At 40.5% G+C, this 24,089-nt stretch overlaps 2 protein-coding genes across 2 annotated transcripts; one reads left to right on the top strand and one right to left on the bottom strand.

Annotated features, from left to right (window-relative positions):
• Nucleotides 1-1,815: 1,815 nt before the first annotated feature.
• On the top strand, nt 1,816-6,434 carry LOC110164261 (cytochrome c oxidase subunit 7A2, mitochondrial-like). The gene is made up of 4 exons (XM_020929297.2): nt 1,816-1,964; nt 2,272-2,358; nt 5,886-5,970; nt 6,171-6,434. Exons 1-4 carry the CDS (start codon nt 1,947-1,949, stop codon nt 6,227-6,229), a joined length of 249 nt encoding a protein of 82 aa, XP_020784956.1. The 5' UTR covers nt 1,816-1,946; the 3' UTR covers nt 6,230-6,434.
• A 2,745-nt stretch (nt 6,435-9,179) lies between these two features.
• Nucleotides 9,180-24,065, bottom strand: taf1b (TATA box binding protein (Tbp)-associated factor, RNA polymerase I, B). The gene is made up of 16 exons (XM_055149802.1): nt 23,849-24,065; nt 22,338-22,436; nt 21,547-21,631; nt 20,332-20,429; nt 19,520-19,618; nt 17,643-17,814; nt 16,900-17,059; nt 15,301-15,400; nt 13,826-13,973; nt 13,037-13,217; nt 12,116-12,150; nt 11,946-12,033; nt 11,549-11,619; nt 11,338-11,404; nt 10,134-10,301; nt 9,180-9,837 (listed from the first exon to the last, which is right to left on the bottom strand). Exons 1-16 carry the CDS (start codon nt 23,864-23,866, stop codon nt 9,498-9,500), a joined length of 1,929 nt encoding a protein of 642 aa, XP_055005777.1. The 5' UTR covers nt 23,867-24,065; the 3' UTR covers nt 9,180-9,497.
• Nucleotides 24,066-24,089: the final 24 nt, after the last annotated feature.

Genomic DNA, 24,089 nt, shown 5'->3' with positions numbered 1-24,089 from the left:
AGTCTAGCCCTGGTTTAGTCCTAGTTTAGACCTGGTTTAGACCTAGTTGAGACCTGGTTTGGTCTAGTAGTTCTAGATCTAATTTAGACCTGTTTTAGTCCCAAACTAGTCCTGTTAAGTCCTAGTTTAAACCTAGTTTAGTCTAGTTCTAGATCTAAATAAGTCCTGATTTAGTCCAAACCTAGCCCTGGTTTAGTCCAAGTCTAGAGCTGGTTTAGTCCTAGTTTAGACCTGGTTCAGTTCTATTGTAGACTCAAAAGTGAAAGTATTTTCATTATAGTTTTCTAGACCTGGTTTAGTCCTAGTCTAGTCTTGGTTTAGTACTAGTTTAGACCTGGTTTAGACCTAGTTCTAGATCTAATTTAGACCTGGTTCAGTCCTATTATAGACTGAAAAGTAAAAGTATTTTTATTATAGTTTTCTAGTCTTGGTTTAGTCCGAGTCTAGACCTGGTTTAGTCCAAGTCTAGTCCTAATTTAGACCTGGTTTAGTCTTAGTTTAAACCTGGTTCAGTCCTATTGTCGACTGAAAAGTAAAAGTATTCTTATTTTAGTTTGAGACCGGCTGAAGCTGAAGTTCATCTTTCAGTAAAAGAACAGAAATCTAAAACTGTTACTTTTGAACAGAACTTTATTATTTTTGCTTCACGTTCCGCCGCTGTAAAAACCTGTGACGTTTTACGGACCTGCTGCATGTGACAAACGTGTGTGAATATTGTTGTTTTGATATGACGTCGTGTTGAAATGTAAACGTGGAATTCAACCAAAAATACAAGAAAATATTAAAAGTGTCAAATATGTCAGAATCCTGTGTCTCGTTTTCATTTTGTTTCCAGGGAAATGACTTTTCTTTTAACGATAATCTTACACAGTCTGGTACAAAACGTGTCTATGTTCATGGAGAATGTTCCGAAGTCTGGCTTTAACTTTCTTCTTCCATAGAATCATGAGATGCCACCTCCAGAAAGTTACACACTGTAGCTTTAAATGTGTGTACAATATAAGTTTTTTTTGTGTGGAAATAATAACTGTCCAACAATCAAATTTATATTATTTTATTTTTAAACTAACAGACAAATTTGGCCACCCTCATGGTTTAGTCCTGGTTTAGTCGTGGTTAGTCTTGGTTAAGTTCTGGTTTAGTCCTGGTTTAGTCCTGGTTAAGTCCTGGTTTAGTCCTGGTTCAGTCCTGGTTTAGTCTGGTTTAGTACTGGTTTAGTCCTGATTTAGTCTTGGTTTAGTCTTGGTTAAGTTTCCGGTTTAGTCTGGTTAAGTCCTGGTTCAGTCCTGGTTCAGTCCTGGTTTAGTCCTGGTTCAGTCCTGGTTTAGTCTTGGTTTAGTACTGGTTTAGTCCTGATTTAGTCTCGAGTTTAGTCCTGGTTTAGTCTTGGTCTGGTCCTGATTTAGTTCTACTTTAATAATGGTTTAGTTTTGGTTCAGCCCTATTTTAGTCCTATTTTAGTCCTGGTTCAGTCCTGATTCAGTCCTTGTTCAGTCGAATGAATGAATGATACACGGATTCTTCTCCTTTACAAAATGCTCCAAATTCTCCATTCTCCACTCGTTCAGACTTTCCGAGCAGCCGATGATTCTCCTAATATTATGACTTTATTTTAACTTCGACTTTATTCTCATAAAATTACTACTTTATTCTTGTAAGTTTACGACTTTATTCTCGTAAAATTACGGCTTTTTATGGCTTCGACTTTATTCTCATAATATTACGACTTTAATGTCAAAATGTTACGATTTTATTCTCGTAGCGCCAGCATGTTTTTTTTTTTTATCTGACCCTTATACTCCGTCGTAGTTTTGTGAAGCGGAAGTGTACTTTTTTTTTAAGCGGAAGTGTAGTCCATTTACAGCGGAAATGTAGTTTTTAATCTTTGAAGCGGAAGTGTAGTTCTCCGGTGTCCTTGTGCAGAAGTCTTTTGAGGACAGTTCGCGATGTTCAGACACGTACAGGTGAGTTTCTGTTTTTATTTCACTTTTAACACGTTTCGATCACACCGGGAGACACGCGCCACACCGTGAGTTTAACGTTTTGAACGAGTCTCACCGGAAATGTGGTTTAAATGAGCTAAAGTTAGAACCGGGGTCAGAGCCAAAGCCGCCACTTAGCATTTAGCTTAGCATGGGAGCTAACGCCGCTTCCGTCCTCTCGTTTTTAACTCTTATTCCTTTCGGGACGTTTGTGTGGAGGACGTGACCTGGTCCGGGTGAGTTTAGTCCAGAATGTCGCTGTAAATGTGCTGTTTTTGTGTGTTTTCAGGCGCTCCAGGCGGTGGCTCGGCGGAGCATCAGCAGCAGCGCGGCGCGGCGAGGAAACCCGGTCCCGAACAAACAGAAACTCTTCCAGGTAAAAAAAAAATCACACGTATCTGGTCTGTGATGAGTTTATGCTTTTAAAATTGTTCCATTGCTTCGTTGTCGTGTTGAAATAAAACATGTCAGTGAGATTATTGCATCAGAGGACGTGACTGTGAGACGATGACCCCAGAGTCAAACCACCAACAGTTTTATTAACGCGAACTCATTTTTACCTCTTCAAAAACAAACCACAGATGTGTTTTTTTCACGTACACGTGTTTGTGCGATCCTGAATTATTCTGTTTTCATCCCCAGACCTCAAAATGCTCCGTTCCACCTTGAAATGTCATTTGGTTTTAGGGCTAACTGCGACTTTTGGGCCTAAACTTATTTATTTATGACACATTTACACAACATTTACAGTATAAACACATAACGCAGACACTCACAATCATACAACGGAGTATAAGGGTCAGATAAAAAACATGCTGGCGCTATGACATTAAAGTCGTAACATTTCAACATTAAAGTCGTAATATTATGAGAATAAAGTCGAAGTAATTTTACGAGAATAAAGTTGAAGTTAAAATAAAGTTGTTATATTATGAGAATAAAGTCGTAATAAAATCAAAGTCAAAGTGAAAAATGCGTCAGAAGAACTACTTTGTTTTTCAATATAAAACCAAAAATAAGAAAACGAACAACAATTTTCTTCATTATTTGCGCCTCCGGACTGAACCAGGACTGAACCAGGACTGAACCAGGACTGAACCAGGACTGAACCAGGACTGAACCAGGACTAAACGAGGTCCGAGACCAGACCGGGACTGAGACCAGGACTTAGACAAGGACTGAGTCCAGAACCAAGACTGAAACCAGGATCAGACAAGAACTAAGACCAGGATTGAGACCGGGAACAGACCAGGACTGAAAACGGTTCAGTCCCGGTTCAGTCCCGGTTCAGTCATGTGCAGCACAATAGTCCCTGCATCGCATTTTAAAGTCACAGAAACGCCATTTCCCATTTCTGTGACTTAAACCAGGACTAAACCAGGACTAAACCATTTTCAGTCCTGGTCTGGTCCCGGTCTCAATCCTGGTCTTTCTGGTTTGGTTCCGGACCTGGTTTATTCCTGATTCAGTCCTTGTTCAGTCGAATGAACGAATGATACACGGATTCTTCTCCTTTACAAAATGCTCCAAATTCTCCACGAGCCGCCGATGTTCTCCTAATATTACCACTTTATTTTGACTACGACTTTATTCTCATAAAATTAAGACTTTTTCTGACTTCGACTTTATTCTCATAATATTACGACTTTAATGTCGAAATGTTACGACTTTATTCTCGTAGCGCCAGCATGGTTTTTATTTTTTATCTGACCCTTATACTCCGTCGTACAATCATTCATGACATAGTGGAAAAATCAAGAATGGAAACATAAAATAATATAAATTACAGTAGATCAAACCTAATAAAGGAAACTAAATGAAAGAGGCGTCTATAAATGATTTTGCAGAAGAGACGTCCACCTGTGTGTGAAATATTTTATGACTTGGTTATTGAAATGGCTTTTTTACAGGAGAAGTTGTGAATAGATTGAAAATAATTATTTATTTCAATCTGTCTATCATTTGTTCATTTGTTTTTCAAAATAACACGAAAAAACAAAAAAAAAATTCATTATTTGTCAGAAAACTTGGACTGTCTCATTTTGCTTTTGGAGACAATTTGTTCTAGTAAAATTTTCCTCTGGGCTGAATTTTATTTTTTGCTGAACAGGTAAAAAAATAAAATAAATAAAAAATAAACTAAACTGCTTTACTCTCTTAATCCTCTAGAATCTTAATTTGTTGCTTTTATTTTTGCACATGAATATTGTTTTACTTTCACGTTGGAAGGTGGAACGGTGTTTTCTGAGAAGAATTCTTGTCTAAATCTGCAGCGTTTCAGTTTTTAAACACGTGCGAATGAAACAAAACTCAAGTCCAGTTCTGTTTGTGACGAGAAAACGATTTTCTAACATCATTTAAATCTCACAAGAGTCAGTTTAGTGTAATAATATAAAACCTTGTTTAAAAGATGAGCTTCTAATCTCCAGGAGCTCACAGCGTCTGTACATTAAACTAATCTTAGACGCTCGGGTCACATGAGTTCTATCTTTATGAACCTGACACTGTGTGGAAACGAAGCTCTCACATTCCAGCGGCTCCGTCTGACGCACGTCCACCTCCACGTCCTCGTCCTCGCTGCACGTGCATCGTTTATCAGTTTAAATGCCAAAGTAAAAGCGTGAAATAAAGCTGCGTTTATACTAGAGATGGGCATGATTAATCGATTAATCGATCATTAAGAATTTCATCGATTCCGTTCATTTTAATGGACAAACTGAATGTATGTGTGTGTGTCGTGACCAAACAGGTGTGTACATGTGTCTCTGCATCAGAAGGAGCGAGACACAAACAGTGGGTCAGTCTGTAACGAACCGAAGCACAAATGTGGATTTAACCAGGATTTGTAGAAGAAATTCCACACTTTCCGTTGCGTTGGGACAAGTGTGAGTCCATGTGCACAGTGGATAAAGCAGCACATATGTTTCTGTGTCCAGTGGGAAAAAGTTTTTCCAGGTGAGAGTCGCTCAATGTGGATGACGAGGCCCCGCCCCCCTCCCCCCGTACGCTGTCCTGGTTTTGACAAACACAAATCTGGTCACACTGACCTGTATTCACCTGAGTCATGTCTTTTAATCCAACACAAGTTGAACCACATCAGCGACACAAGAGCTGGAGTTTTATCTTCACTTAGTTTATGTAAATTAGTGATGTGGTTTTAAGTTTTGTTTCTGTGAGATTTGAACAAAACTGAATTAAACACATTATAATGTCAAACAGCTGATGTGGATCTAGAGTCGTTATGTTTATATGTCGTAAAGTTGAATTTATTGATGCAGATTAGTGCAGATAGTAATAATAATGATGATCATTTTAATATAAAAACATTGATGATTAATCGATAATTGATCATTAATTCTTCCGACGATCGATTAAGACAATTTCATCAAATGCCCGTCTCTAGTTTATATTTTAAGCATCGAGAAAAGAAAATCTGACTTCATTTCACTTGAAGGAAAAGAAGATGCTGAGTTTTGAGCAACACACGGCAGGTTTTTATTTTGGCTCAACACAAAAACCTGAAGAGTTTTTATTCAAATTCCGCTGGTGTTTCTTTGTGTTAATCATTTACATTTTCTTTTCCGTCTTCGTCTGATTTTAAACCAGAGTAAAGCCTGAGGAGAGTTTGAGTTTCAGAACTAAACCGAGGACCTGCTCTGGTTTTACGATGTTCAGTTTTATGTTTGTGATGTTTTTGAGTTCAGGAATCTGTAAAATCTCGTGTGTGTAAAAGTTTAAACCAGAGCAGCTGCAGCTGTCGACTCGTCTTCTGCTTATTTACAGTTTATATGCCCAGTTTTATAAATCGGTGTCTTGTTGTTCTAAAATACTGTGATGTGTGAGCTCCTGTGGCCACTTTTTACTCGCGTCTGCACTTTTTTACTCACGTGTATTTTGTTTCAGGAGGACAACGGGATGCCGGTGCATTTAAAGGGCGGCAGCTCCGACTCTCTGCTCTACAGGACCACGATGGTGCTCACAGTGATGGGTGAGTGACTCTGTTAAACTCCAGGGGGCGCCGTCACAACGCTCTGATGCAGCTCTGAGCTCGGACACTGAGTTTATTTGTAGAAACGTTAACAGAGTTCAGAGTTTTAGGCTGAACGCTTTGGTCGGATGCAGATGTTTAGTCTCGGTTCGTCTGTTTAAACAGTTTTTTTTGGTTGTTTTTTGTTTTTTTCTCTGCAGGTGCGGGTTACGTGGTGTACGAGCTGGTGACGGCCGCTTTCCCTCAGAAGAAAGAATAGCCCCTGGTTTAGTCCAGGTTTAGACCAGACACAGTTTGGACCCGGCCCAGACCGGCTCCTCCTCAGTCCAGAGTCCGGTCCTGGTCCCGGTCCAGTTCCGTTCGTCTTTTGGCTGTATATGATTCAGACTTCACTTGTTTACGTTCATGGGATCAATATTTATTTGTGTTCTGTTCAAAAGAACAATAAAAAACTCATGACTCCACTTTTCTGTTTCACTTTTGTTTGTGTAAAAAAAACTCAAAGTACAAGATTCAACCCTGAACAGTTCTCAGATGTTTTTATACGGCTTCACTTTTTCATTCCAGTGTGAGTGTCATGTCGTTTTTAAACCAGCAGGAGGCGTTTCACTGCAGTTTCTTTAAAATAAAAGCTCCAGATTTCAACTTCAACATAACTAACTTTTCTGAGTTAATGACACTTTATTATCTGTTACTGTGAAAGATTTAGGGAAAAGCAGTATTTATTGGGACCAGCGAGTGTTTGCAGTGGTCAGTTCTGTGGAGAGGCGTCCCTGCTTACAGTAAGAATCCGTGTTTTTAAAAGGTCTAAAACATTTTTTCAGTTTGATGTCACCAAGCACACGGCCAGATCCTACACCACAAAAGTGACAGTGCAGCTTTAATCTAACGTCCAAACTCCAGAAGAACATAAAACTCCAAAAAGAATCTTTGAAAACGTGTGATCTCGTTCCTGACCCGTCAAACGTTTGGACGCTTTTCATTCACGTTTTTTTTTCTTCGTTTATTGCTGCACTGGAGATTAGGGCTGTCGAAAGTATCGGAAATTAGATCCTAAACCTAGTATCGATACATAAAAGTCACTGCTCTGTCTGGAATGTTCCGCGGTGTGGCATTAAACAGCTCAACTTTACATTTACTCAATTGCAGGTGGTTTTAAAGCTCAAAAATACCTTTAAAACAGAGATTCTGACTGTGAGCGTCATGATAAACTGAGTTATTTCATTATTTTAATTTGTTATTTAATTATTTTTGAACAACTGATCTACATTTTTAGAGTTTTACAGTTGAAAATGTTAAGATTTGGTAAAACGTGACTGATTTGTGATGAAAGTTGTTTTTGGCGCCTCAAGTGGTTAAAATCATGAACTGCACAAAACCATAAACGCACTTGTCATTCTATCAGTTTGACCACCAGAGGGAGTTTAAACAAAACCGTTCAATCGTTAATTTTCTGTCTTATTTAAACTAAAATATCTGTTCAGTTATGATTTAAAGGATTTATAAACTTAATTATAAATGATCTAGTTTTAATCATCACCAGCGTGAGCTTTAGAGTCTTATTTTAATGACAATGAGCTATTTCAAAATTGTAATTATTAATATATATTCATATTTCATTGAAAATGTTTGGTCCTTTGTTACAATTACAAGAAAAAGTATGAACCCTTTGGGATTACTTTATTTCTGCATAAATTGGGGATAAAATGTCTCCTGATCTTCATGTCACAAAAATTGACAAACACATTCTGCTTTAACTAATACTGCACAAAAATTATGTTTTAAATTTTTCATTGAATACAACACGTAAAAGCTCACAGTGCAGGGTGGAAAAAGCACTTGATCCTCTAGTCCAGGAGAGTCAAACTCATTTTGGTCCGGGGGCCGAATCCAACCGACTTTGATCCAAAGTGTCTGGATCAGAAAACTCATGTCATATAAACCCCAAAAATAACAATAAGTTCAAATATTTGTGCAGAGAAACACAAATCTATTACAGAAATCTTTTTTAATTGATGAACTTTTTTTTTTTTACAAAATATTATAATATTATGAACAACCTGAAACTTTACGAAAAATAAAATTTCAACACAAAGTTTTAACATGAACTTGTCTGTAAACAGGAATAAGTCCATTTTTGTTGTAAAATCCTGCACTCGGCTCCACTTTTCTCATGTTGGACATTTTTCTGATGAGGGTGTCACGGTCAACAGTCAAAACGATCGTCCTTTAAGAGCGTTTGGAAAGAGACAAGTCTTCATTTGTGCTGCTCTGGTGGGAGGGGCCACGTACAGAGACGCTGGAGACGCTGCTGTGATAAACACCACAGAAAATTACCAATTACAAATTATTTTAATAAGAAATATAATTAAAATATTTTAGTAGAAAATCAGCCGAGGGCCACATTAAAGGTCTTGGAGGGCCGGATCTGGCCCCCGGGCTGTATGTTTGACACCTGTGCTCTAGTCTAATGACTTCTCCAAGAGCTGCTGGGAGCCCGGGCTCCGCCGACCTGGAGTCCAGTGAATGTGATGAGTTTGCAGGTGTTGGTTAAAGCTGCGCTGCCCTAGAAAAACTCACACGACTTTTGAGAAAGTTGTTCTCAAGAAGAAGCTGGAAAGGGACACAAAAGTGTTTCTGAAAGTCTCGATGTTCACGGGTCTGAGGCGTTGACGGGTCTACAGTAACGCAGACCGTCTACAAATAGAGAAAGTCTAACACTGCTGCTGCTCCCTGTGGCGCGGTCGTCCTGTAAAGTCGACAGCAAGAGCACAGAGCAGAACGTTCAATGAGGTGAGGAGGAATCCAGGAGTTTCAGATAAAGACTTGCAAACACACATTTTTGTTGACAGATCTAGAATAAAAAAAACAATAATGGAGTTTATGGAAGGACACCGTGGAGGACATCAACGTCAAAGCCTCATGCCCAACTTATGCAGAAATCCAAGTCATCCCACATAGTTTTCCTTGCAGCTGTGTTCATCTGTAGCTCCCAGAATCCAAACACAACCTGAGCGTCAAATGAATTCTAAAAAACAATTCTCTGGAACAACTTTCAAAAGTAAAATCTGTTACAGACGTGGAGCAGATTTATGGAAGAGTTTAGACGAACATATCAAAGCTTCTACTAACTTCAAAAAACAACAGAAAAATAAAATCTTACGGAAATACCTCGAAGATCCACAGTCCTCACAAATAAAACACGACCGTGAACTAAAAACATGATTTTATTTTACATTTTAACATGAATTTTTATTTTGATATGATCAGAAACAATAAAATTTTGTGCCGTCTTTATCATCATTATTAGTTCGTAAGTAGTTAGTAAGAAAATTTAAAAATCCTTAACATTTTTTTCATTGTCATTGAGGTTTATTTTGTTCGATCATAAAACAATAAACTTTTGCGCCGTCATAAACATTATTATTCATTTGTACGACCGTAAATTAAAAAAATAAATAAAATTAAAAATCTTTACATTCTTTATTCCCAGAAAAGTTTGAAAAGTCCGTGTATCCGTGGAATATTCAGAGCGTTCCCTCTTCACGCTCGGCCCTGCAGCGTCTCAAGAGTCTCTTTGTCGGTGTTTCGGGGCTTTTCAGTCGTGTGGGATTTTTCCGTCTTTCCGGGGTTTTTCGTGTTTCGGGGCTTTTTGGTTTTTCAGGGCTTTCCCGCGTTTCTGTGTTTTTCTGTCGTCGTTTGAGATTTTTCCGGCTCCGTGGGTTTTGGCTTTTGAAAAGGATTCGCTCCAACGTCGACACGGCCTGAAACAAAACGTCCCACTTCAGCTGGAGCACGAAGCAGAAAAGGTCGAGGAGCCAGAGGAACATCCGAGGAACGTCGGCCCGGAGAGACCACAGGTGCCTCCTGGGACAGAGACCAGAGACCGGGGTTAGACCAAAGACCAGACCAAAGACCACAGACCAGAGACCACAGACCAGACCACAGACCAAAGGCCAGAGACCAGAGACTAGAGACCGGACCAGGGTTAGAAGAGAGTCCAGACAAGGAACCAGAAACAGGGTTAGACCAAGGTTAGACTGGGACTGGACTAGTTTTGCACCAGGGTTAAACCAGAGACCAGAACGGAATTAAGACTCGGACTAAAGCAGGTTTAAAGCAGGTCTAAACCAGGTCTAAACCAGGTCTAAACCAGGACTTACCGACAGTCCGTGAAGGGGGCGTGCCAGTAGCTCTCGTCTGAAAGCTGACTGGCCGCTGAGATCCTGGCCCCGCCCTTCAGGGTCATGTGACGCATGCTCCGCCCATCCGCATCAAGACCCCGCCCCCACAGGAAGTGAGAGGTGCAGGCCCCGCCCCTCTGAGCCGCACTGAAAAACAAAACAAACGCAACAAAAGTAACAACAACAACAACAAAAGTCTCCGGGGGTTTTATGTCCCTGTGTGTTTTTTACAGAATAAATCCACGTTCAGTCTGGAGCCTGAAGAGACGCAAACCTGATTTTAAATAAATAAAAAAATATGTGAGATAAAAAAATAATGTATGTGAGATAAAAAAAATAATATATGTAAGATAAAAAATAATATATGTGAGATCAAAAAAAATATATATATATATATATGTGAAATAAAAAATATATATGTGAGATTAAAAAAAATATATATGTGAGATAAAAAAATAATATATGTAAGATAAAAAATAATATATGTGAGATCAAAAAAATATATATATGTGAAATAAAAAATAGTATATGTGAGAAAAAAAAAAATATATATATATATATATGTGAGATAAAAAAAACTATATATGTGAGATAAAAAAAAATATATGTGAGATAAAAAAATTATATATGTGAGATAAAAAAAATAATATATATAAGTAAGATAAAAAATAATATATGTGAGATAAAAAAAAAATAAATATATGTGAAATAAAAAATAGTATATGTGAGAAAAAAATATATATATATGTGAGATAAAAAAATATATATATATGTGAGATTTTTAAAAAATAATATATGAGATAAAAGATAATAAATATATATATATATATGTGAGATAAAAAAAATAATAATATATGTGAAAATATAAAAAAATATATATATATGTGAGATAAAAAAATAATATATGTAATAAAAAATAATATACGTGAGATAAAAAAATATATATATGTGAAATAAAAAATAATATATGTGAGATAAAAAAATATATATATATATATATATGTGAGATAAAAAAAAATATATATATGTGAGATAAAAAAATATATATATATGTGAGATAAAAAAATAATATGTGTTAGATAAAAAAAAAAAGTCAGATAAATAATAAAATAATAAGTCAGATAAATAATAAAATAATGTGTCAGATAAATAATAAAATAATGTGTCAGTGTCTCGTTCTCACCTGTGGGTGTCGCTGTCACGATCGGACGAGAGGCGTTTGAAACAGGAAGTGAGCTGCACGGACACTCCTGAAACGACCAATGAGAGCAGAGCGTGAGACTCGCTCGTCCTGGACTAAAACAGGACTAAAACAGGACTAAAAAGCAGGATTAAACCAAGGTCTAAACCAGGTCTTTTTAGTATTGATTAGTGATCAGTGTTTCTAAACTCACGTCTGCGTTTCAGAGCCACGATCTTTTCTTTATGAGTGAAATAAAACGGATTCTTTGGGACCCACTGCTTCCTGTGAACAAAACAATTAGAAAAGATTAAGTCAGAGTGACAAAAGTGAACCAGGACTAAACCAGGACTAAACCGGGACTAAACAAGGACTGAATCAGGACTAAACCAGGACTAAACCAGGACTAAACAAGGACTGAATCAGGACTAAACAAGGACTGAATCAGGACTAAGCCAGGACTAAACCAGGACTAAAACAGGACTGAATCAGGACTAAACCAGGACTAAAACAGGACTAAAACAGGACTGAATCAGAACTAAACCAGGACTATAAAGCAGGACTACATGAGGACTGAATCAGGACTGAATCAGGACTGAATCAGGACTGACTGGGCTTTGAGGTGGAGTCTCCTCCTGTGGCTCCGGAGCAGAGCCGCCTGCAGCAGACGATACCACCTCCTCACACTGAACACGTCTCCTGAAACATTTCATATACATTTAAATATAAAATTTTAAAAAAATGTTTGGTATAAATATTTAAAAAAATATATAAATCAGACCTGATTCATCTGAGGAGGCTTCAGAAGACAACTCCCTGAAACAAAGAGAAGATTATACAAGAGGATTAAACCAGAACTAAACCAGGACTAAACTAAGACTAAACCAGGACTGAACCAGGACTAAACCAGGACTAAACCAGGACTAAACCAGGACTAAACCAGGTCTAAACCAGGACTAAACCAGAACTAAACCAGGATTAAAAAGGGACTAAACCAGAACTAAACCAGAACTAAACCAGGACTAAACCAGGACTAAACCAGGACTAAACCAGGACTAAACCAGGACTAAACCAGGACTAAACCAGAACTAAACCAGGACTAAACCAGAACTAAACCAGGACTAAACCAGAACTAAACCAGGATTAAACCGGGACTAAACCAGAACTAAACCAGGATTAAACCAGGACTAAACTAGGACTAAACCAGGACTAAACCAGGTCTAAACCAGGACTAAACCAGAACTAAACCAGGTCTAAACCAGGTCTAAACCAGGACTAAACCAGGACTAAACCAGAACTAAACCAGGACTAAACTAAGACTAAACCAGGACTGAACCAGGACTAAACCAGGACTAAACTAAGACTAAACCAGGACTAAACTAAGACTAAACCAGGTCTAAACCAGAACTAAACCAGGACTAAACTAAGACTAAACCAGGACTGAACCAGGACTAAACCAGAACTAAACCAGGACTAAACTAAGACTAAACCAGGACTAAACCAGGTCTAAACCAGGTCTAAACCAGGACTAAACCAGGACTAAACTAAGACTAAACCAGGTCTAAACCAGGACTAAACCAGGACTAAACCAGGACTAAACCAGGTCTAAACCAGGACTAAACCAGGACTAAACCAGGACTAAACCAGGTCTAAACCAGGTCTAAACCAGAACTGAACCAGGACTAAACCAAAGTAAAAGTACCACTCGGTTTTGTCGTCGAGTCCGAACAGGAGCTTCATGGCGACGACGATGGCGGCGGCGGCCAGCAGCTCGTAATGAGGAAGGCGGGGCTTAGGACGACGACTGGGGTCAAAGGTCAAACAGCTGGAGGTCATGAGGTCGGCCTGGTCCAGAACCGACTCCACCCACTTGGACATTTCATCTGAAGAAGAAGAACGACAGACGAGGAGAAGGTCAGAGGGTCAGAGGAGAAGGTCAGAGGGTCAGAGGAGGGTCAGAGGAGGGTCGGAGGGAGGGTCAGAGGAGCAGGGGGTCAGAGGGGGTCAGAGGGGGTCAGAGGGTCAGAGGAGGGTCAGAGGAGGATCAGAGGGTCAGAGGAGGGTCAGAGTCAGAGGGTCAGAGGAGCAGAGGAGGGTCAGAGAGGGTCAGAGGAGGGTCAGAGAGAGGGAGAGGGGTCAGAGGAGGGTCAGAGGAGGGGGTCAGAGGAGGGTCAGAGGAGGGTCAGAGGAGTCAGAGCAGAGGGTCAGAGAGGGTCAGAGGAGGGTCAGAGGAGGGTGGTCAGAGGAGGGTCAGAGGAGGGTCAGAGGAGGGGTCAGAGGGTCAGAGGGTCAGGGAGGGAGGGTCAGAGGAGGGTCAGAGGAGGGTCAGAGGGTCAGGGAGGGAGGAGCAGAGGAGGGTCAGAGGAGGGTTGGAGGGTCGGAGGGTCAGAGGAGGGTCAGAGGAGGGTCAGAGGGTCAGAGGAGGGTCAGAGGAGGGTCAGAGGAGGGTCAGAGGAGGGTCAGAGGGGGTCAGAGGGTCAGAGGGTCGTACCTGGCAGGTTGAGCTCCGTCATGTATCTGCGGCTCAGGTTCAGCGGGTGCAGGAGACTCTGGGAGGTGATCGGAGGAAAAGCTGGAAGCTGAAGGAAACTGACCAGTTTTTTGGACTCGGAGTGAATCACAGAGTAAGACGGGATGGACTGAAAAGAGATCAGGACAAAACCAGGTCTAAACCAGGTCTAAACCAGGTCTAAACCAAGGACTAAACCAGGTCTAAACCAAGGACTAAACCAGGTCTAAACCAGGTCTAAACCAGGTCTAAACCAGGTCTAAACCAAGGACTAAACCAGGTCTAAACCAGGTCTAAACCAGGTCTAAACCAGGTCTAAACCAGCTAAACCAGTCTAAACCAGGTAAACCAGGTCTAAACCAGGTCTAAACCAGGTCTAAACCAAGGACTAAACCAGGACTAAACCAGGTCTAAACCAGGTCTAAACCAGGACTAAACCAGGTCTAAACCAGGACTAAACCAGGTCTAAACCAGGTCAAAACCAGGTCTAAACCAGGTCTAAACCAGGTCTAAACCAAGGACTAAACCAGGTCTAAACCAAGGACTAAACCAAGGACTAAACCAGGTCTAAACCAGGTCTAAACCAGGTCTAAACCAGGTCTAAACCAAGGACTAAACCAAGGACTAAACCAAGGACTAAACCAGGTCTAAACCAGGTCTAAACCAGGTCTAAACCCAGGACTAAACCAGGTCTAAACCAGGACTAAACCAGGTCTAAACCAGGTCTAAACAGGTCTAAACCAAGGTCTAAACCAGGTCTAAACCAGGTCTAAACCAGGACTAAACCAGGACTAAACCAGGTCTAAACCAGGTCTAAACCAAGTCTAAACCAGGTCTAAACCAGGTCTAAACCAGGACTAAACCAGGTCTAAACCAAGGACTAAACCAGGTCTAAACCAGGTCTAAACCAGGACTAAACCAGGTCTAAACCAGGACTAAACCAGGTCTAAACCAGGTCTAAACCAAGTCTAAACCAGGTCTAAACCAGGTCTAAACCAGGACTAAACCAGGTCTAAAACCAAGGACTAAACCAGGTCTAAACCAGGTCTAAACCAGGACTAAACCAGGTCTAAACCAGGTCAAAACCAGGACTAAACCAGGACTAAACCAAGGACTAAACCAGGTCTAAACCAGGTCTAAACCAGGTCTAAACCAAGGACTAAACCAGGACTAAACCAAGTACTAAACCAAGGACTAAACCAGGTCTAAACCAGGACTAAAACCAGGACTAAACCAAGGACTAAACCAGGTCTAAACAAGGAACTAGACCAGGTCTAAACCAGGACAAAACCAAGAGTAAACCAGAACTAAATCAGGGACTAAACCAGATCTAAAGCTGGACTACGCCAAGTACTAGAGCAGAACTAAAGCAGGACCAAATAGGGACTAAAGCAGGTCTAAACCAGGTCTAAACCAGGACTAAACCAGGACTAAATCAGGACTCTCGCGGCTCAGACCAGGACTCTGAAGATGAGGCCGTCTCTGTTGTTGAGTTTCATTTCTTCGGGGAAACATTCGTAGGCGTTGAGGTACGGCACCAGGCCCTGCTCCACCAGACTGAAGAAAAACAAAACAGAAAAACAGAAAGAAAAAGCAAAAAAAAACAAAAACAAATGAGAAACCAGAAACAGAAACAAACTTTAAGACGAGGTGTTCTGTTAAAGTGATTTTCTGGATATTTCTCTCATGTTCTAACGTTGTTCCTCATCAAAAACCCGCCTGAAGATGTTTTCGAGTCATAAATACATGTCTGAATCATTTAGTGATCTCTCTAGGCCTTATTCAATCCCTCCTAAAAGTCTATTCATACTTCATAAGAACTTTGTTTTTGCACCCAGAGCTGGATGATCAAAATGTCGTCGTTTTGTTGGTCCAGCTCCGGTTGGTTCTTGTGGTTTGTTCTTGACGCCTCAACTGAGCACAACTTCGTCCCACATCTTGGCTCTGATTGGTTGTTTATGTGGGCGTGGTTTATCCGTTTCCTCGCCAGTGCGGAGCAAGGAAAAAAAAAAAAAAAAAGTTGAGTTGAGACAATACAAACATCTGTACGACACGACGCTCGATGACGATAAAGACGCCACGTGGCAAGAAAATCACGGATGGAGATCGTAAACAATTTAGGCTCGGACGAAAAGCGGTGTAAAAAAAAAGTAATAATCGTGTAACCTCGGTGACAAGTTTGCAGAAGTCACACACACAAAAAAAAGCGGTCGGGCTGGAGAAAAACAAAAGAAACACCCTCAGTATAGAGTGAGGGGGGCGGAGCTAGAGCGAGGGGGCGGGGCAGTTCGCCAGTAGAACATCTTTTGAAGTACGAAATGTCGGAGCCCAAACAAACTTTCTTGTTATGAAGTATGAACAGGCCTCTACGGTTCGCGGCAGTACGAGTCTGTACGAGGCTCCGCCCACAAGCCTACGTCCCACATACTCCCACACGACAACTCTCCAATCCAATCCACTTTTCTGTCGCACATTTCACAAACAGTTTCCAAAGTCCTACACAAATACATAATAATAACAGCAATAATAAAATAAATATACAAAATAAAATAAATAATCATACTAGTCTTAAAATAATAAAACCAATAAAATAAAATAAGAGCAAAATCAAAGAATAGCAATAAATAAATAAAACCAATAAAAATACATTAAAAAAAATAAATAATAATAATAATAATAATAAATGCTAATAATAATTATTATAAAAACTGAAATAATAATTATAAAAATAAAAATAATAATGCAAAACTGTACACAGCGACTTGACAAACCTGATGTGATGTGCAGTATTTTTATTATCGGGACGCACGCTGATTGTACGGTGATAGTGCTCTGAAGGGGGAGCTACTCAGCACAGGGAGCAAAGGGTTGAATATAGTATTTTCAAAACAATAAAAGGAATTAGGTGATCTAAATATGTGACATTAAAACCCCAGAGAAGTCACACACCTCCTCTTTAAAATGTAAAGTAGAGTTCTGTCCCGAGTGAGAGCTGTGGAAAGGCGAGCGCTCGTGTGTGTTTGTGTGTGTGTGTGTTTGTGTGTGTGTGTCTTTACCTCAGCAGGTCGGTGAGCGTGAGCTGCTGTCGACTCCAGACCAGAGCCACGTAGAGCAGAGCCAGAGTCTTTTTCATGGACATCTGCCCCCTCCTCCTCCTCCCCGACTGAGACACGAACGCCTCGCTGTCCAACGAGCCCACCGACCAATCAGAGGGCGCTGGAAAATACAAACCGACCAATCAGAGAGCTTTAGAACACAAACGGAGCAATCAGAGAGGTCCAGAACTCAAATGGACCAATCAGAGAGCTCTAAAAAATAAACCGACCAATCAGAGAGCGCTGGAAAATACAAACCGACCAATCAGAGCGCTGGAAAACACAAACCGACCAATCAGAGAGCTCTAGAATAAATACGGACCAATCAGAGAGCTCGAGGACACAAACAGACCAAACAGAGAGGTCCAGAACTCAAATGGACCAATCAGAGAGTCCAGAACACAATTGGACCAATCAGAGAGCTTCAGAACACAAACGGACCAATCAGAGAGCTTCAGAACCCAAACGAATCAATCAGAGAGTTAGGGGCACAACATTTCCTCCAAACACCGTAACATGTCCCTCCCCGTGTGTGTCAGATGCCCTCCCCGTGTGTCAGATGCCCTCCCCGTGCGTCAGGTGCCCTCCCCGTGCGTCAGGTGCCCTCCCCGTGCGTCAGGTGCCTCCCCGTGTGTGTCAGGTGCCCTCCCCGTGCGTCAGGTGCCCTCCCCGTGTGTGTCAGGTGCCCTCCCGTGTGCTCTTACCCCTGCCAGAGGCCGTTGACCCGACTGCGCTGACCTGAGACCCGTCAGAGTCCTGGCTGTAGATCTGAGATCCCGCTACGGACCTGCAGTCCAGTTCAGACCCAGAGTCCAGACCTGACACCGAGTCCAGACCAGATCCTGAGTCCGGACCGCCCTCTGAGTCCGAGCTGGCCTGACTCAGAGGAACAAACAGAACCAGAAAAAAGAATTTAACTTAAAAGGTCCAATATCACGTAAAAGTGACTCCTGTGAGCTTTAGGTCATGTTCGAATGTTGCTCCCTCCTCAAAAACAGATCTGGAGTTAAGTCGTGATTTCGATTTGTGTGTCAAACGACCTCCAAACTCATAAAATCGAGTTGAAACTATTATGTGCCGGCGAAAGTGATAACTGAGGCACGACGACCGTAGTTTTATGAGGATTCACGTGGTGCCCTATAAGGAAGCCGAGAGGGGCCACAACAAACGCAAACGCCGCAACAAATACAAATGCGACGACACAAACGCAAAAGCCACAACACACCAAAAAAAGCCACAACGGAAATGACCGCGGGACTCTATTTGAATGCAAATGCCACAACACAAACGCAAATGCCGCAACACATTAAAAAGCCACAACAGAAGTGACCACATGTGTTGTGGCTTTTTGAGTGTGTTGTGGCGATGTGTTGTGGCTTTTTGATGTGTTGTGGCTTTGTTTTTTTAATGTGTTGTGGCTTTTTTTTTGTGTTGTGGCTTTTTGATGTGTTGTGGCTTTTTGATGTGTTGTGGCTTTTTGATGTGTTGTGGCGTTTGTATTTGTTGCGGCGTTTGCATTAAAATAGAGTCCCGTGGTCATTTCCGTTGTGGTTTTTTTTGGTGTGTTGTGGCTTTTTGTCGTGTTGTGGCTTTTTGTCGTGTTGTTGCATTTGTATTTGTTGCGGCGTTTGCGTTTGTTGTGACCCTCTCGGCTTCCGTAGCCCTGTGCTCTGTGAGTGATGTGGAGTTACGGTTCTGATCATCTCCATAAACTCAGAGGAGAGTTTTGCAGCAGGACTCACATCTGTCTCACTATTTAACACATGTTTCTGCCGCTGGACTTATTTTCTCCTCTAAAACATAAAACACTCTGCTGCCACGTGTAAACAAACAGCGCCGCGTGATGACGTCGTCGGGCTGTGGCTCAGTTCCGTTCAGTCGTGTTTGAGCAGGACACGGTTCTAAAGTCCTAGTTTATTTTGGGATATTTTGGATATAAATAAGTATATTTATTTTATTTTTTTTATATAGAGCTTGTAGAACAGCTGGATGTACAGTTTATTTTAGATACATTCATGTTCACTGCTCTAAGGTTCATATTTGCAGCCTGAATTTATTTTCAGTTTGAAAGTTTGTGGGGTTTTTTTGAGAGAGAAATGCTGAATAAATACATCGTTTAACTAAAAAAATAATAGTTTGAATAATCGTGATTTCAATATTGACCAAAATAATCGTGATAATGACTTTTTCCGTAATCCAGCCCCTTTACGCTGGAGTTGCGTTTTGTTTAATTCACATGTTTGAGTAACTTTTTTATTATTAGTCTGTCTACATTTCCAAAGTTCCACCTTGTGATGTCATGAAGTGGTAGTTTTCAAGTGAACAGCCCGTTTTTATGTTTAGTTCAGTAGAAATCGGCGACTCCAGCGGCTGAAATGATCCAAATGTGAAGGTAGTGAAGGTGTGTGGAGTTTAAAAACACAGTGGAGCACTTCCTGTATCACCACATGATGACATCACAAGGTGGAACAGAGTGTTTTCTGTTTGAGAGAAGAACTCAGAACTGTAAATGTGCAGGGTTTGAGTGTTAAACGTGTGTGAATGAAACAGAATAAATGTGCATTAAAGTGAGTGTAATTACAGAGGCCATCCTGAAGGAGGCGCTGCACACGGGCCTGTAGGTGTACGCCTGACGACTCTTCTGCAGATACAACCTCCAGAGACGGACCAGAACCTCGTCCTGAAACCAGAAACAAACCAGGACTGAACCAGGACTGAACCAGGACTGAACCAGGAATGAAACAAGGACTAAATGAAGACTAAACCAGGACTAAAACAGGACTAAACAAGAGCAAAACCAGGACTAAATTAGGACAAAAACCAGGACTAAACCAAGACTAAACCAAGTCTGAACCAGGTTTAAACCAGGACTAAACCAGGTCTAAACCAGGTCTAAAACAAGACTAAACCAGAACTAATTTAGGACTAAACCAGAGCAAAACCAGGACTAAACCAAGACTAAACCAGGACTAAATTAGGACTAAACCAGAGCAAAACCAGGACTAAACCAAGACTAAACCAGGACTAAAACAGGACTAAACAAGAGCAAAACCAGGACTAAATTAGGACTAAAACCAGGACTAAACCAGGTCTAAAACAGAACTAAAACAGGACTAAACCAGGTCTAAAACAGAACTAAAACAGGACTAAACCAAGAATAAATCAGGACTAAACCAGAGTAAAACCAGGACTAAACCAGGTCTAAAACAGGACTAAACCAGAACTAATTTAGGACTAAACCAGAGCAAAACCAGGACTAAACCAAGGCTAAACCAGCACTAAAACAGGACTAAACAAGAGCAAAACCAGGACTAAATTAGGACTAAAACCAGGACTAAATCAGGATTAAACCAGGTCTAAACCAGGATTAACCCAGGACTTTAGAAACTTTACCTTAAACTTGTGGTCGACTCCGAGCTGCACCAGAGCTTCAGCCTGAGACTTCAGAATGAACTGGAACCCCTCACAGACGAACCACTGACGCCCCCCCTCTGACACACACACACACACACACACACACACACACACACACACACACACACACACACACACACACACACACACACACACACACACACACACACACACACAAACACACACACACACACACACACACAGACACACACACACACACACACAACACACACACACAAGACACACACACACACACACACACACACACACACACACACACACACACACACACACACACACACACACACACACACACACACACACACACACACACACACACAACACACACAAATAACAGACAAATGACACAGACACAAGAGAACAAATGAGACATTTATGGATTAAATCAGGGGTGTCAAACATACGGCCCGGGGGCCAGATCCGGCCCTCCAAGACCTTTAATCTGGCCCTCTGCTGATTTTCTATTAAAATATTTGAATGATATTTTCTATTAAAATCGTGTTAATTTTCTGTGGTGTTTATCACAGCAGCGTCTCCAGCGTCTCTGTACGTGGCCCCTCCCACCAGAGCAGCACAAATGAAGACTTGTCTCTTTCCAAACGCTCTTAAAGGACGATCGTTTTGACTGTTGACCGTGACACCCTCATCAGAAAAATGTCCAACATGAGAAAAGTGGAGCCGAGTGCAGGATTTTACAACAAAAATGGACTTATTCCTGTTTATACAAGTTCATGTTAAAACTTTGTGTTGAAATTAAATTTTTGTTAAAGTTTCAGGTTGTTCATAATATTATAATATTTTGTAAAAGAAAGAGTTCATCAATTCAAAAAGATTTCTGTAATAGATTTGTGTTTCTCTGCACAAATATTTGAACTTATTGTTATTTTTGGGGTTTATATGACATGAGTTTTCTGATCCGGACACTTTGGATCAAAGTCGGTTGGAAACGACCCCGGAACAAAATGAGTTTAACACTCCTGGATTAAACAGTTCTTGATGGTTCAGTCCTGGTTCAGTCCTGGTTTAGTCCTGGTTCAGTCCTGGTTCAGTCCTGGTTCAGTCCTGGTTCAGTCCTGGTTTTGCTCTGGTTTAGTCTTGGTTTAGTCTTGATTTAGTCCTGGTTTAATCCTGGTTTAGTCCTGGTTTAGTCCTGGTTTAGTCCTGGTCTGGTACCTGCTCTCTTGACTCTGGGGCCCTTCTTGATGCTGGACACTCTGGACATCCCCGGGGCAGCGGCCTCCACGACGTCTCTCGTCCTCTGAGAAAACAAATCTGTCAGTTTTCATTTATGCATTTTTTAAATACGGACAAAGCATCAACACTGGAAAGTTTGAAGTGTTTAAAACGACATTTAAAAGGATTTAATCAGACAGAAATGTTAGTTAAAATTTTAAGTAAATTAAAATTAGAATAGAAAAGAAAGTATTTTGATTTAATGTGAAAAATCGCATTCTGTTGTCTAAAGGAAGAGTTTTTATTCTCATTGTGGGATCAGAATCAGCAGGGGCAGAATCAGCATTTTGCGGGCCCTGGGTGAACTTGAGTTTGGGGGCCTCACTATAATGCACTGTTTTTCTGTTTTTTTTTTGTTTTTTAAAATATAATTATTGTCTGTTTTTCCCCATTGCTCTTTAGACACGCACATCTCTATTTATTTTAATTATTGTGGATTGGAAACTTGTCTTATTACTTCGGTCGCCGACTAGAAAACCAGAACTAGGGAGCTCGCCGAATGATGTGCGCAAAAAAAAAAAAAAAAAAAAAAAAAAAAGATACTAAATCGTGGCCTCAAATTACTATTTCATTCCCACAATATGTCATTTGTTCCCCACGTTTTAGCCAGACAAACTGTAGTATCATGACAACACTACTGAGATGCGTCTGTCTGTCTGCCCCTGTCTGCTCCTGTCTGCCCCTGTCTGCCCCTGTCTGCCCCTGTCTGCCCCGGGGCGTCTGTGGCTCACCTCGATGACGTTGTGGCAGTTCTGGCAGAAGAATTGTCCATCGTCTGTGACTCCCCAGAACGTCTCAGAGCAGCGCGGACACGGCTCCGAGTATCCCGACTGAAACACAGAAAAAACCACAGGATTTTACTCACAACACGAGTTTGGAGCGTTTTTTCCCCCCAAAGTTAATTAACTTTATATTCTAATGTGTTTAAAATCACTCAGTCGTTCAGATAGAATCCACGGCAAAAGAAACTGGACAAAAGAAAGAAACATTTCGACCAAATAAACTTTTGCCCAGTTGACAAATTTAATTTCTCCTTTTGGTTTATAATATAATATTCTAATCAAATATAGGTTGAGCAGATACAGGGCGACACCTCATATTTTTGTACAGTTGTGCCTGTTGGTAATAATTAAATTGTGAAACGAGTTCGTGATTAAGGAAAACGTTTCTGCTGAGACCATCATGACAAAAACTATGAGTCAGTTTAGTCACATTTTCTTTGTGTTTTGGTCGTTTTTAAGCAGCTTTTCTGTATTTTACTGAAACAAATGACAGTTTATGTTTCTTTTTACTGTTGGTTTAGATCAGGTTGGTCAAAAATAGAGACACGTGGGCAGTGTTGGGGAGTAACAGATTACATGTACCGGAGTTAAGTAATCAGAGTACAAATTATAAGTAACTGTATTCAGTTACAGTTACTGTTTCAGTGAGTGGTAATTGGATTACAGTTACTTTGTTGAAATAAATGGATTACACAGAGGGATTTTCCTGTTTTCACATTTTGGGCTAAACCAAGACTAAACCAGTACTAAACTAGGACTAAACTAGGACTAAAACCAGGACTAAATTAGGACTAAACCAGGTCTAAAACCAGGACTAAACCAGGTCTAAAACCAGGACTAAACTAGGACTAAACCAGGTCAAAAACCAAGGCTAAACCCAGGACTAAACCAGGACTAAACTAGGACTAAACCAGGACTAATCCAGGACTAAACAATATGACATTAACATTAGGATGGACATCATTTAAAGCAGCAGTGTCTCATGTAAAAATAATTTCTCTGTCAATAATATTTTTATATATTTAAGTAAAGACTGGACTTTTTCGTTTTCTTTTAGCAAATCAGCGGAAATAACCATCTCTATCCAGACCTTAGTATTAAAAAAAAAAAGAAAAAAGAAAACTAAATAACATATGAGCTATAACTTATCTACAGGTTTAGCTTTTATTTTATTCAACTGTATGAACATGGCAACAAATATGACACATATGTACTTAAAATACACACAACATCTAAATATACTTGCACCGAATGATTTCACATGCGTTTATGGTATTAGAAATCAAGTTATCTTTAAACTAGATGATAAGTTTATTCTAGTATCAACAGTTCAAAATTAAACTGTAAAAGAACGAAAGCGGAGTCTGGCTTAGTGACGTAAAACCCAGTGTAAATCCGCACGTAGCGCCGGACTCCCGCCGTTTACCCGTTAAAAAAAAGAGAAAAGCGCCGCGTCTCACCGTGAGCTCTTCGTCCATGTCCGCGGGAATCTGCAGTTTAGAGATTTAAAAGTTTAATAAAAGTAAAAAAAAATAAAAAAATAAAAAAGTAAATAAATCCACGAGTCTGTTCCTCCGTGCTCCGCTCTGTGGCCCCACGTGAATTTGTTTGGGTTTCGTTCACTTCCGCTTCAGCACGACACAACAGCGCCCCCATCAGACCGGAACCGGAACCGCAGCTGGAGTCAAACTCTTTTATTTT

This window comes from Boleophthalmus pectinirostris, unplaced genomic scaffold, assembly GCF_026225935.1.
Source record: "Boleophthalmus pectinirostris isolate CB_2022bp ecotype Guang Dong unplaced genomic scaffold, ASM2622593v1 HiC_scaffold_13, whole genome shotgun sequence".
NCBI classification, from domain to species: domain Eukaryota; kingdom Metazoa; phylum Chordata; class Actinopteri; order Gobiiformes; family Gobiidae; genus Boleophthalmus; species Boleophthalmus pectinirostris.
The sequence above is the reverse complement of the archived record's forward strand: the minus strand, read 5'-3'. Positions and strand labels throughout refer to the sequence as shown.